Genomic DNA, 14,000 nt, shown 5'->3' on the forward strand with positions numbered 1-14,000 from the left:
TTGTAAATTGGAACTAGTCTTCAATAGCAGATGCTGGCAGAGGACTGGGAGGAAGCTGTTGGAATGTGGAACCATAGTGTGCGCAGGCTCAAAATTTAAACTTTTTTTCTAAACTAAAAGGAGTTTGAGTACAGCTGTAGTGTAAGTAACAATGAAAAGGAAACTACTTTCAGATTAATCCCCAAGAAGAGTGAAATAATTCAATCCATCTCTTTTAGTTTCTTTAAAAATGTGAACTGTTCTGAAAAAATGTAGTCGAGCTTTTTATAGATCAGAAATATGCTAAAAGCATTACACAGTAAACAAATCTATTTGTAGCATTGCTCACTTCCCTTTTTCTTCCATTTCATTCCACCCTTCTCAAAAATGCTTAAAGGAAAAAGAGCTTTTAAAAACATGCTTGTTTTAGTGGTGCCATGTGTTTGCATGTTTACAGCGTAATTTTAAAGACCAGTTACATGCTGTGAAATTTTCTGTTATAAAACAGATTCACAGCTGGGTACTGTGTGATCAAGGCGAAATTTCACCTATCATCAAAATAATTAGGTACCCCAATTGCTGAAGGGTTTGTATTCTATAAAACAGAATTAGTTCCAGGCTCTCCCATTCGCACGTCACACATCCATTTATATTAATTTCAGGACCACTGCAGTAAACATCAAAAAGAACTGGTTGCTTTCTATAAGCTGCGTGTGTTTGGGGGCTTTGGGGAGGGGGTACTTTCCAAATGCACATCCAACTTCAGCTTTCTATACAAGTTCACAGTTACTTTTAGTAATGAAAGAAGAGATGCATGAGTATTTTTGAATTTTTTCCTAGTACCTACAGAGATTTAATATTTAAAGAATGTTGTTAAAGTTCTACCGTGTTCTAGGACTGAAATTTAGTCCTACAAAAGAAAACTTTTTTCCCCCCTCTGCTCTTGATGTGGCATAGAGTGACTGAAACTGCAGTGACAGTTTTTTTCTTGAGGAAAAAAAGGACTTGAGGAACCTTCTGATACTGCTAAGCCAGACACAGTCAAATAAATACAGGTAGTGCCAAAATGTACCTAAAAATCTCATTTTCTCTTTTAAATAAGCTACGATAAATATTTTATCAACTCAGTTGTTTTTAAAATAGGGGACAGTGGAAAATGACTCTCCAAAATGGACAGAAGTTCCTTGATCTTCTTTAGTTCAGTGTAGTTGTGTAACTTAAATGTAATACAGACCTAATTTATCATCTAATTTTTTGACTGACAGAAGCTTGTCTGTTAGAAATAAACTTAAATTAAGAAAACAAAAAAAAATTTATCTGTACATTTCATCCTCACTTGGTGAAACAAGCTTGCAGATCAGTTTTGGCTTGTAAAGTGAGTCAGCTAAAGAATGTCTTGGATTAACCTTAATTTTGTTACATCAGAATAATTGGCTCCAACAGAAGGCATCCAGTTGTGGTCTTGCCCAGTCCCCAAAGAGCGCCCTTTGACATCATTTGCAATTGCAGGAGCTCAGCGTGGCTTAGGATGGAGTCCTGAAATAGGTACAGAGCAGGGGCTGGCACATCTGGCTGTGGTGCAGACTGAGGGCTTTATTAGTGCTGACTGCATTGCAGTAATGCCCCCCAAGTATAAGGGGTAATTCTTCTTCAATAACCAGTTAATTTTAAACTCTTATTTACGATTAGGTTGGCGTTCTTTTGAAATAGTAAGTAGGAGAGCAGAGGATTTGACACACAACCTGAACTGCAAAATCCAGCCTTCATTCCGGATTTAAATACTGTTTTACTTGAGATGACATCCAGTAAATTTTAAGAAAATAATGAGTATTGGGCTAACATAGTGAGAAATGTCAACATTGATAACGGTGATTACCTATTTTTGAAGTTTTGTTTGACGTAGGGTCAAGAAATGTTCGCTGGAATTCAGCACTAAATGAAACTTCCTTGTTGAAGGAGGGTGGGATCTTTGCACAAAACATTTTTGCTCTTTAAAAAAAAGTAGGAAAAAAAATAAATTTAATTTCCCTTGAAGATGATGATCTTGGCAGAAGGAGCTAGGAAATGAGTAATTTAACTCCTTTTTATGTAATTAGTGTAACCAGGCATGGTTTTATTTTAACATTTGCTTAATTTTTGAGCCAGATTTATTTTACAACTCTAGTTGACTTCATTTCCTGCTTGCTCTGAATGGTCTTGTTTTCTTTTTAGCTGGGCTGGCCATTAGACTTATTCAAATAGATTTTTAATATCTCAAACTCATCAAATATTTGCTAACTGGCCTTTGAAGTTGATTTGTATTTTATTTCATGTATTATTGAAAAGTTAAGAAGTAATACTTTTTGTTCTTATTCAAGCTGCTTTTTATTTGTCATTGTAATACAATGGAAAAAGAACAGCCTGAACTGATTAAAAATAAATAAATAAAAGGCCTGGAAACTCAGTTAAGGATGAAATTCAATCTTTAAGTCAGAGGGTTTTTTCAGGTATAACAGGAATCTCAGAAAATTGGTGATCTTCTTTGTGCCCTGTGCCTGCTCCAGTAGAAGCACAAAAGGGCAGTTAAGCAGATTTGCCAACACCAACCTCTGCTCTTGCTCAAACCCTTCCAGAGTTGGTATTTCCCTGCAGAGATTATGCTCCCACTAAGCAACTCTGAGCTGTCTGATGTGTAAAATTCTTGATTAGAAAGCTCTTTCCATTGCCTTAATTAAGCACACCTTGACTAAAATGGTTTTAATGATCATAGCCAAACTGACCAGCTACTAGGACTTGAAAAGTTCAAAGACTCAGACCAAGACTGGTATTTTTGTTTTCCAGTTCACAAGAGTGCTAAGTGCCCAAAATGAATAATCAAACTAAAGTGTGAGACGCAGAACCAATATTAACAGGACAGTGATGTCCTTTCCCCACGTGTCACTCTCAGTTCTCCTACATGCAGTTGTGTGTCATCACTGCCCATGATTTGTCTAGTTTTTATTTAGTTGCCTAAAATACTTAACTGGTTTTCTGGTTTCAGATCCCAAATGTTACCACTTAAATCAACTGAAATATGTTCTGCCCTCAGGTTTGGAGTTTTTTTAATTTGCAAGTGTCCGTGGGGCTGCAGATTGTCCTGTGTACAGGTCTTGAAATGCATAAAAATGAATGCATTTAACCTGGTAAATTACAGCAGTGTACAGTCTTGTAACAGGACTATTGTTTTTTCTCATCCTGGGGTTACTGAGGGGTAACATTTTTGTGATTGCACTGGATGCCAGACCCGTGTTGGGTTGGCATTGTGTGGAGGAAGCAGGCAAAGGGCAGTGATGGGAACGCGTTGGTACCGAGCGAGGTGCCTGCACAGCAGATCCCGAGCGCAGTGTGTGCCCTGGTCACTGCTGCCAGCAGATCCCGAGCGCAGTGTGTGCCCTGGTCACTGCTGCCAGCGGATCCCGAGCGCAGTGTGTGCCCTGGTCACTGCTGCCAGCAGATCCCGAGCGCAGTGTGTGCCCTGGTCACTGCTGCCAGCAGATCCCGAGCGCAGTGTGTGCCCTGGTCACTGCTCCCAGCAGATCCCGAGCGCAGTGTGTGCCCTGGTCACTGCTCCCTGGAGATCCCGAGCGCAGTGTGTGCCCTGGTCACTGCTGCCAGCAGATCCCGAGCGCAGTGTGTGCCCTGGTCACTGCTGCCAGCAGATCCCGAGCGCAGTGTGTGCCCTGGTCACTGCTCCCAGCGGATCCCGAGCACAGTGTGTGCCCTGGTCACTGCTGCCAGCAGATCCCGGGCGCAGTGTGTGCCCTGGTCACTGCTGCCAGCAGATCCCGAGCGCAGTGTGTGCCCCGGTCACTGCTGCCAGCAGATCCCGAGCGCAGTGTGTGCCCTGGTCACTGCTGCCAGCAGATCCCGAGCGCAGTGTGTGCCCCGGTCACTGCTGCCAGCAGATCCCGAGCGCAGTGTGTGCCCTGGTCACTGCTCCCAGCAGATCCCGAGCGCAGTGTGTGCCCTGGTCATTGCTGCCAGCAGATCCCGAGCGCAGTGTGTGCCCCGGTCACTGCTGCCAGCAGATCCCGAGCGCAGTGTGTGCCCTGGTCACTGCTGCCAGCAGATCCCGAGCGCAGTGTGTGCCCTGGTCACTGCTGCCAGCAGATCCCGAGCGCTGTGTATGCCCTGGTCACTGCTGCCAGCAGATCCCGAGCGCAGTGTGTGCCCTGGTCATTGCTGCCAGCAGATCCCGAGCACAGTGTGTGCCCTGGTCACTGCTGCCAGCAGATCCCGAGCGCAGTGTGTGCCCTGGTCACTGCTGCCAGCGGATCCCGAGCGCAGTGTGTGCCCTGGTCACTGCTCCCTGGAGATCCTGAGCACAGTGTGTGCCCTGGTCACTGCTGCCAGCAGATCCCGAGCGCAGTGTGTGCCCTGGTCACTGCTCCCAGCAGATCCCGAGCGCAGTGTGTGCCCTGGTCACTGCTCCCAGCAGATCCCGAGCGCAGTGTGTGCCCTGGTCATTGCTGCCAGCAGATCCCGAGCGCAGTGTGTGCCCTGGTCACTGCTCCCAGCAGATCCCGAGCGCTGTGTATGCCCTGGTCACTGCTCCCTGGAGATCCCGAGTGCAGTGTGTGCCCTGGTCACTGCTGCCAGCAGATCCCGAGCGCAGTGTGTGCCCTGGTCACTGCTGCCAGCAGATCCCGAGCGCAGTGTGTGCCCTGGTCACTGCTCCCAGCGGATCCCGAGCACAGTGTGTGCCCTGGTCACTGCTGCCAGCAGATCCCGGGCGCAGTGTGTGCCCTGGTCACTGCTGCCAGCAGATCCCGAGCGCAGTGTGTGCCCTGGTCACTGCTCCCAGCAGATCCCGAGCACGCTGCCTGCCCTGGTCATTTCTGCCAGCAGATTCCGAGCACAGTGTGTGCCCTGGTCACTGCTCCCAGCAGATCCCGAGCGCAGTGTGTGCCCTGGTCACTGCTCCAGGCAGATCCCGAGCGCAGTGTGTGCCCCGGTCACTGCTGCCAGCAGATCCCGAGCGCAGTGTGTGCCCTGGTCACTGCTCCAGGCAGATCCCGAGCGCAGTGTGTGCCCTGGTCACTGCTGCCAGCAGATCCCGAGCGCAGTGTATGCCCTGGTCACTGCTCCCTGGAGATCCCGAGCACAGTGTGTGCCCTGGTCACTGCTCCCAGCAGATCCCGAGCGCAGTGTGTGCCCTGGTCACTGCTCCCTGGAGATCCCGAGCGCAGTGTGTGCCCTGGTCACTGCTGCCAGCAGATCCCGAGCGCAGTGTGTGCCCCGGTCACTGCTGCCAGCAGATCCCGAGCGCAGTGTGTGCCCTGGTCGCTGCTCCCTGGAGATCCCGAGCACGCTGCCTGCCCTGGTCACTGCTCCAGGCAGATCCCGAGCACGCTGCCTGCCCTGGTCGCTGCTCCCAGCGGATCCCGAGCACGCTGCCTGCCCTGGTCGCTGCTCCCAGCGGATCCCGAGCACGCTGCCTGCCCTGGTCGCTGCTCCAGGCAGATCCCGAGCACGCTGCCTGCCCTGGTCGCTGCTCCCAGCGGATCCCGAGCACTCTGTCTGCCCTGGTCGCTGCTCACCGCTGTGCTCTCCCGCACACTGTGTGCTCTGCCTGCGTGCGGTGTGGCAGAGCCCGGCCTTCCGTTTGTCTCCCATTTTGTGTGGCTGGGAAGCTTCGAGCTTTGCTTGGGAGGAGAGGGAGGAGAGGCCGTGGAAACAAGGCTGGATTAGTGCCGGAGAGAATGAATTAAGTCCGAGTTCGTGTTCTTTCGCGGTGAGCTGCCGCGAGTCCCGCGGCCGGCGCTCCGAGCGCCTCGGCACAGCCCGCGCTGCCGGCCGGGGCAGCTGTATGGAAATGGGGAACGCTCGGCAGCGGCGATCCCCGCACCCGCGCACCGCGGGACCCGCCGGCAGCTCGCTGCCCCCGGAGCTGGCCCTTGGCGCTAGGAAAGCGCCTGACTGGCAATCGCTTACAAATAATAGCGATAAAACACGTCGAGAGCTCGTTTGTTCCGAGCGCCGCGGAGCTGATGGCCCCGGACGCCTTTCAGAAGGCTTAAAGGAAGCCCGAGGTTGTGCTTCATTGAAATGCTAATGGGGAGAGCCCTTTCTCTGTGCAGTGCGAGTCCGGGGAAAGGAAAGCCAACTACATTTTAGGAACTCAATGTTTAACATACTTGAATCTTTGGTAGCTTGAAGTAGCCTCCGATCAGTTGTAACTGTAGCAAACAGCTTTTAGCCTCCGCATGGGATGGATGCAGTGACTTTCAGGAAGTCATGTTGTTTGGGGTTTTTTGTTTGCCAGATTGGATTTTCTGGTATATCATAGATCACAGATAAAAATCATTGTTATGGTCAGTTTTGTAACATTTTAGCTCTTAAGATTTCTGTGTAAATCCTGTTAATCTAAATTGTATGCTTTTAATTTGTACATCTTGGTTTCAAAGGTTTGGAACATGGACTTGAATTCGGGTTTTATTTCTCATCTATTCTCTGCCTTTATCAGAACTGATTTGCTAATCTCTTGCCTTTAGATTAGCTCTAGATTTGAAAGTTGCCAGGGTTCTGACAGCTGCTGTGGTTGTACACAGCTTTAAGAAATTTTTCTCTTTTTTAAGTAGTAGATTTTGGAACAAACCTGGCCATGAAATTATTCAAGTCTGTAGCTTGAATAAAAGCACCCTCAAGTGTTAGGACTAAGCATGACCAGAAGAAGAAAATAAAACACACAAGCTGCAAGGCAGAATTAGGAAAAGACTCAGTTTTGAAAAGTTCAGAGTGAGAATGAGCTTCATGTTCCAGTTGTAAAGAGTTCTGTCTGAAAGACCCGGGCTCAGCTCCTTCCTCCCAGCGAGTTCATGACTCTTGCAGGAGCTTGCAGGGCTGACTGCATCCAGAGTAGAACTTCTCACAAACAAAGCCTATTACACGCAGAGGAAGATAAAATATACTTGAAATAGCAACAGATATTCCACAGTATACAAGAGGAGATTTTCTACAGAACAATGGATACAAATAGCAGCCCGGAATGACCTGATATTAGTTGTGGGTTGTTGGGGAAGGGGGGGTTCCCCCTTTCTTTTTTTGTTCCTGTGCATTAGCTTACAGGAACAAGTGTATATTAAACAAAGGATAAACTTGCATAAGGGTATTTATCTCTCTCTGGGTAAAACCCATACTAAGACATGAAAGGTAAAAGCTGCATTAATTACTCAAGAGGGATTCAAAGCTCAGCAGTTTACTAGGATTGAAGGATTTATTGAAAAACAGTGGTTCTCATGTGTAACTCCAGGCAATAAACCTATTTAATTAAAGGCTTAATCTTCTAGTTGACATGTTTGCTACTGTTCCAATAAAAAGCTTCATCTGTAGCCAGTTTTTGTAACTATACAAATAATAGTAGAATCCCTCGTCTTTGTTCATTTTAACTGTTTAATTGTATTATGTTGGTTATATTATAAATGTTTAAGGACTTTGGTGCCTTTAGAAATCAAAAGCTTTAAATGGAAATTATTTAAATACAGGCAATATATCTTTACCTCTTTTTTCTTGAACAAATATTTTTTTAATAGAAGTTGATGACAGTATTCTGTATTGAGCAGCAGTTTTTTAACAAGTTGGCTCTTCAGGTTAGGTATGCACACTCAAAGCTGTCTCACATAAGTATCATTAATTCAAGTTTATGCAAAATTACAATTTTTCAAGACTCTTCATCTCAATGCTTGCTGCTCAGAAATTAAATCATGATGTATTATGAAGGAATAGATGAGAAAATAGGCGGTAAGAATAGGTAGATACGTGGATTATTTTATTCCATACAAGGGTGGTCACTGCTAGAGACGCAGCCCAGTCCAGTAAGGTGTATTCAAGTGTTTCAGTGTAACAGCATACATCAACTAAATCTTTGCTTTACTCAGCAAGAATTTTAACTTGAGTCTCTAATCCAGCAAATACTTTCAGTGTTTGTAACTTCTATTTTTGGACTATATCTTTGAATCACATCTTTAATAGAAATCTTTGCTTTGCTTTGCTTTAGGTTGGGACTCACCGGGAAGAAGGTGTCAGCCTCAACAGCAACCATTCAGTTCTTCCCAGTACAGTCTCTGCCCAGAGTACAGAACTAAATCATAAAACACAAGACAGCTACAGAGGTAACTTTCCAGGCTTAAATGCTGGACAGGGTCTGCAGTAGTTCAGAGACAGTGAGGCTGTAGATCTTGGTAAAATGTCATCAGTGCAAGGGATAAGGGCATAGATAATGTTGAAAAATTAAAATTAATAACAAGTCCGATGTGCCACCACTCTTAGGGACTCCTGCAACAATTTTGAGGGGATCCCTCAATTATCCCAGTATAATTTCAAGAGAAGGCTGCATTATAGCCATATTCCTCCAGCTTAAGGGGCCATGATGCACTTGCAGAGCTGCAGCCATTTTCCCAGTTGCCCAGGAGAGCTGTGGAGTGGGCTGAGACCAGAGTTCAGCACAGCCAATGGAAGGAGGTCATTCCATACCCGTGCTTACAGTTCCTTCCATTTTTAGCTGAAGAAGTAAACTGCAGAAAACAGAAGTCAGCTCCTTTATTAGCATGCTAGCACCATTTAGGGGGTGTTGCACATTCAGCCTAAACCCAAGCCTTGGTGTCAGTGCAGCTCTGCTCTTAAATTTGCAGCCCAGACATCAGGTGCACATTTCCTTATTTCACTCAATGTCCTTTTGTCTTAAACAGTGTTTTCCTTAGACTAAGCTGTTACCAATCAAGCTGCTCTGTGAACTGTGATTGCTTTATAACCCATGACACATGTCAAAGTACAGCAGTGTTACCAGGATTTCTTGTTTCTGTTAGTTCTTCCTGTTGTCTCGCCAGACTCGTGCTCGGCTCTGGCCCCTCACTGCCATTCTCTGCTGAGGTCCTGTGCAGTGTTTCAGTGCTGTGACAATCACTCTGCTCTCTGGTTGCTTGCAGCACTGTCGGGTGGCTTACAGAGCCAGTCTGTGGCTATAGGTCCAACAGAAATCAAGTCTGAACATAAGGAGAAGGATGAAAATATCCATGAACCCCCCTCATCAGATGACATGAAATCAGATGATGAGTCCTCCCAGAAGGATATCAAGGTCTCCTCCAGAGGCAGAACAAGGTGTGTTGCTGACATAACGTGGAGAATCTGTGCTTTGATAATGCTCAGTAACACGTTGTCCTAACATTTGATAAATTTATTGCAAGGCTTTTGTGTTACTGCAGTGCATACGCCAATAGGCAGCTGAAAGGGAGAAAAAGTTTATAGTATCTGTATATATTTAAATACAAGGTAGAGGATTTGCTGGGAAAATCATCTGTCAAGTGTGCATTCCCTTATGCTAGTGCCATGCCTAATGTCTGCCTGTACATGTAAGCAGCAAAAGACTGAGGGCCCTGCCCAGCACAGAGGATGGGACAATGTCAGAAATTAGTGATACTTTACCTGGGCCAAGGCTGCCCTTCTAGCTGTGAATCTGTGGCAGTGGAGATCTCCAGCTCCTGACCTGGAGCCTGAGGTGAAACACTGTGGCTAATTATCCGCTTGAAACACTTCGTCCCCTCCCAAGCCACAGACACAAAACTGATGCTGGGTAAATGCCTCTGGATCTGCCCAATAGGCAGAGATAACAGTAAACAATCTGGATTTTGCAACCACATGCAGCATAATCTGTATTAAGACATGTTCAATGGCATTTAGTGTGTTAGTTTTAGTAGAACAGAGGTTTTGCACAGTTTTAGACTGAATTGGTTGAACCTATATTAAAAAAGGCTATGCAACTTGATATCATTTGAGGCAGTTCAAGAATTCTAAATATAACTCTTGAGCTCTACCCTGAGTAGTAGAAGAAAAATAATTCTAGAATTTGCCAGTGTGGTCTTTATCGAAAGTAAAACTCTTAAATAAGCACATGAAATTAAAAATTCCTCGAATGTGTTTTTATATAAGCTGATGCATTGGAAAATAGCAAAAACTTCATTGGAAATTATTTTATTCTTCATCAATTTGGAGTCAGCACCAGGATCACTTGTTTGAAATACCAGTGACATTTCAATATCCTGTTACGTTTCCTTTCTTGCAGCAGTACTAACGAAGATGAGGATTTAAACCCGGAGCAGAAAATAGAACGAGAAAAGGAGAGGAGAATGGCAAACAACGCCCGTGAGCGTTTGCGTGTGCGAGACATTAACGAGGCGTTCAAGGAGCTGGGCCGCATGTGCCAGCTGCACCTGAAGAGCGAGAAGCCGCAGACGAAGCTGCTGATCCTGCACCAGGCTGTGGCAGTGATCCTCAGCCTGGAGCAGCAAGTGAGAGGTCAGTGGCCTCGGGGCTGGGGCAGGCCTGTGGCAGCTTTGTCCATGGAGCGGCGTGGGGCTCTTCAAACCTGCTCAGCCAGATGCATGAGCTACTGAAAGTGTGTTTGCTCTTCTGTAATGATGCTGAAGTTCTTTGGAGAAAGCAAAGAATCACTTTAAAAAAAAGGGGAAGAGAGTATAACGTTTATAATTTGATCTTTTTCTTGTTCAATTAGTCATCTCTTCACTTAAGTTTTCAAGGTGAATTAAAATTTTGATACAGCTTGCTTTAAACTGTAACAAGCACTTATTTAGTAGTAGAAAAGATTTAGCAACAATAAGAGATCTGTTTCAGGATGAACTCCGCGTAATTGCAGTATTAAAATGCAGTGAATTTATTTGTGTTTTCATAAGTTTTTGCATTAAACGTGTACTGGGGAGGGAGGCGACTTCTACTCGAATTGAATCAGAGCTGGGTTTGCATGAATCTTCTTTCTCTGATCCCTTCAAATTTTTCCAAGAAAAAAACAATAGGCTTGCTGGTAGGTGCAGAAGGAAAACTACTTTTTGCCATTCATTCTCGTAAGGAGAGATGGTTCTAGGAATTACGTTTGGTTCGTCAGCTCTTCTGTTCTTGTGAGTTGGTGAAGACACAGTTGACTTTAAATCTCCATGTCTACTTTTGCCAAAGACATGTTGAAGTTCTGGGGCACCTTTCTCTAACTTTTGGTCAGCCCCGAGTCAGACTGGATGGTGGCTGGGAGTCCCTTCCAACAGAAATAGTCTCCTTCTGTGGAGTTGGCACTTCCCAAATGAGTGTCCTTGTGTTTTGCTGTTTGGGACTCATCAGCAGCCATCTTCCTTAGCGTCTCACCGATGGAAGTGTGTCAAGTGAAAAGTCTGAGTTGTGGATATGTCACTGGTTGTATTTGCTCAATGCACTGCATCTTTGAATCACTGATGTCACTGAGTGATAACAATGTTTTATTTTTGCATACCTCATTTTTACTTCCTTTTTCTCATTTGTTGCATTTTGAACAGAAGACCCAAGCAACAGTTAGAAGTTTATTGAAAGGGGCTAAATAACTAACTTAACACAAAGTTATGTCCTTCATGGAGTAAGGATGAGATGCTGTGTTTTCAGGCACTTTTACTGATACAATTGTCAGTAAAGAAACACACTGTGTCCAGCCAGAGTTCTTCCAAGGCACAGAGTAACTGTTCTGCAGACGAGACAGCAGCTGGGGCCATTGTAAAACCCAGTTTAGCATTTCTGAGACTGAGATCTCAGGCACTGTTTTGGTCTGAAAATGGTTGCTGTGGTCTAGAAGATATGGTTTTGTATTACGAAGTCAGAGGGATATTCATCAAGGGTAGGTTTTGGTGTTTAAAAAGCATCAAGTCTATCTCCCTGCTCTCACAGATTCTGTAATTCACAGGAAGCTCCGTGTTAATAAAATCATTCTGCCTTGGTCAGAGGACTTCCGACCCTGGTGTCTGTGGTAGAAAACTTTTGTGCTAACAGCTAAACTGGCCCCACTGTGCAGGCAGTGTAAACGGAGAACTTCCCTTCCTCCCGTTCCCTGTGCTCCGCGTGTCCGGGGCCGGCGCGGGGCCTCCTGGAGAGAGGCCCTGGCTCCCGTTTGTCCTGCCTGTCCCCCTTTGCACCTGTTCCTGCGAGTGAGTGACCGGAGCTTTGTGTGACACCCACAGGAGCTTGCACAGTGCTTTATGTAATTGCATAAACAATTTCCTCTCTGCTGCTAAAGAAGCTTCTCATTTTGTGATTGGTGCTATTCAAAATGAACCATTTCAGATTTCAGCTCTCACTGTAGGCCAGGGGTTTTTATCTCCATTTCCTAAATCACTGTAAATTAACTTCCTTTCAAAGTTTCCACGTAATTAAATCTTTAAAACTTCAAGGCAAGCCACATTTAGACAAAGAAAACTGTGATTAAGGAAAGTTAGCAGTTTTGGGTTTTTTTTTTCCGGTAGACTCTTTGGGAGTGCTCATCCTTAAGGAAATGCAGTAGGAGGCTGCTGATAATGACTTTGGTGACAGCAGAACTATCAAGTCCATCCAAAATAGTCTCTGTCAGATGAGCTAAAATGCACAGGGGTCAGTAAACTGCAGTTACTAGAGGGGTGCCTGTGCAGTGCAAGAAAAGGGCTTGTGCTGTCTGTTCAGTTTTGGCAGACTTCTTGCAGTTATAATTGTATCTGCCATCTCCAACTGCAAAACAGAATGTACTGACAGCTAGAAAATACCTTAAAATGTTGATTAAATTCCACAGCGGAATATATTACATGTTTTTTGTGTGTCTTTTGGACCCCTGTGATTGACGTCTTCTGTATTTGATTCATGGAAAGCCATTTTGAAGAACAGAAACAGTTGACTGTTAGAAACTCTCATTATTTGGAAATGAGTTCCAAATCTACATCTATTGAAGCTAAGTGGGGAAGTGGAAACACACCGATGAAAATACCTTGATAGCTGGTCCACAGCTGGTTATTATAAAGTATTGGCTTTAATGTGAGAGGAAATAGGGTTTGGAAAAAAAAATAGTGCTTCTGCTGTATGTGACTGTCATCACAGTCTTTTGATTGAACCAAGATGGGCACAAGGTGATTTCACAGATTGAGGCTATGAGAACTATCCATTCAGGGTGTGCTGCCTCCCCTGCCCTAACAGCTGGCTAATACTTACTAGGAAGAAAGAAGCAGCAACATTACTAAAACTAGTGTGATGTCAGCAAGGTTGGTAAGACTTCAGCCTACCAACAAAATGGATACATTCAATTTTAATCTATTGTAAATTACAGACAGTTCTCATTTAGCACTAAAGTGTCCTGTGCTGATAAAGGAGGTGCTTTTTAAAAGTTTCTGAAGGTGTATGTAGGCTACTAAAAGCGTTTGGGTTTGGCTTTTTGTCTCTGGGTTTTTTAAATCCCAGTTTAGGAGCTGTCTGGCAGGACTTTCAGTAGTGATTGTCTGCAGCTTTGGACAGCTGTGGGTGAGCAGGGGGTGTCAGCAGCTGAAGAGGGAAGCTGCAGAGCTATTTTTACTCCAGGGTTCTTGTATCGATATTGCCCGTGGTGTCAGCATTTGGGATATTAAGAACTCTGATTCTTCTGTTACAGAGCGAAACCTAAACCCTAAAGCAGCCTGCCTTAAGAGAAGGGAAGAAGAAAAAGTTTCTGCCGTATCGGCAGAGCCACCAACACCACACCCAGGAAGCCACCCTGGCCTGAGTGAAACTACCAACCCTATGGGTCATATGTGAACACCAGCCAGGTACGTCAGGGGATGGCTCTTGCTGCTTTGTGTTGGCTGAAGTGGGGGAGACACCTGGATATGGTGGGGATTAGTTCCTGAGCTGCCAGCAGCACCAAACTTCTCTGTGCTTTCATGTCTCTCAGCAGAAGCAGAAGGCTGCAGATTTGTTTGGGTTTATAATAAAACCCCAAGAAATTGTCGTCAGTCTCTTTATTTTCATGCCTCGTTGCCAATGGCTACATCTCTTGGCTCAGGTGGCCTTCTTGGCATGACATCAGAGGAACAGTGAACAGCTTGCTAGATAAGCCAAGTTTATTAGAGATGATTTATACATCTTTAAATGGTCTAAATATTACATCAGTTGATTTAAAAATCGATGTATTGTTTCCCAGTACTGATACAGTTTCAGGGACTCCTCATCCCAGAGAGAATTGCTCTCTGGCTCATGGCCAGTCC

The 14,000-nt window shown here is 45.2% G+C and overlaps 1 protein-coding gene across 13 annotated transcripts in view; it reads left to right on the forward strand.

Moving 5' to 3' along the window:
- The window catches only part of TCF12 (transcription factor 12), a 162,312-nt gene that overhangs the window by 145,104 nt on the left and 3,208 nt on the right, over positions 1–14,000 (forward strand). For 10 of the 13 annotated variants that reach the window (XM_068204049.1, XM_068204046.1, XM_068204051.1 and 7 more), the window contains 4 exons: positions 7,994–8,108; positions 8,922–9,093; positions 10,055–10,287; positions 13,409–13,562. In XM_068204049.1, the coding sequence (XP_068060150.1) occupies positions 7,994–8,108; positions 8,922–9,093; positions 10,055–10,287; positions 13,409–13,551 (663 nt within the window). In that variant the 3' untranslated portion in view covers positions 13,552–13,562. The remainder of the gene's footprint in view (positions 1–7,993; positions 8,109–8,921; positions 9,094–10,054; positions 10,288–13,408; positions 13,563–14,000) is intronic. The other 3 variants (XM_068204050.1, XM_068204053.1, XM_068204059.1) reach the window with 1 other exon arrangement.

The sequence above is a fragment of the Anomalospiza imberbis genome, chromosome 13 (genome assembly GCF_031753505.1).
Source record: "Anomalospiza imberbis isolate Cuckoo-Finch-1a 21T00152 chromosome 13, ASM3175350v1, whole genome shotgun sequence".
Lineage (NCBI taxonomy): Eukaryota > Metazoa > Chordata > Aves > Passeriformes > Viduidae > Anomalospiza > Anomalospiza imberbis.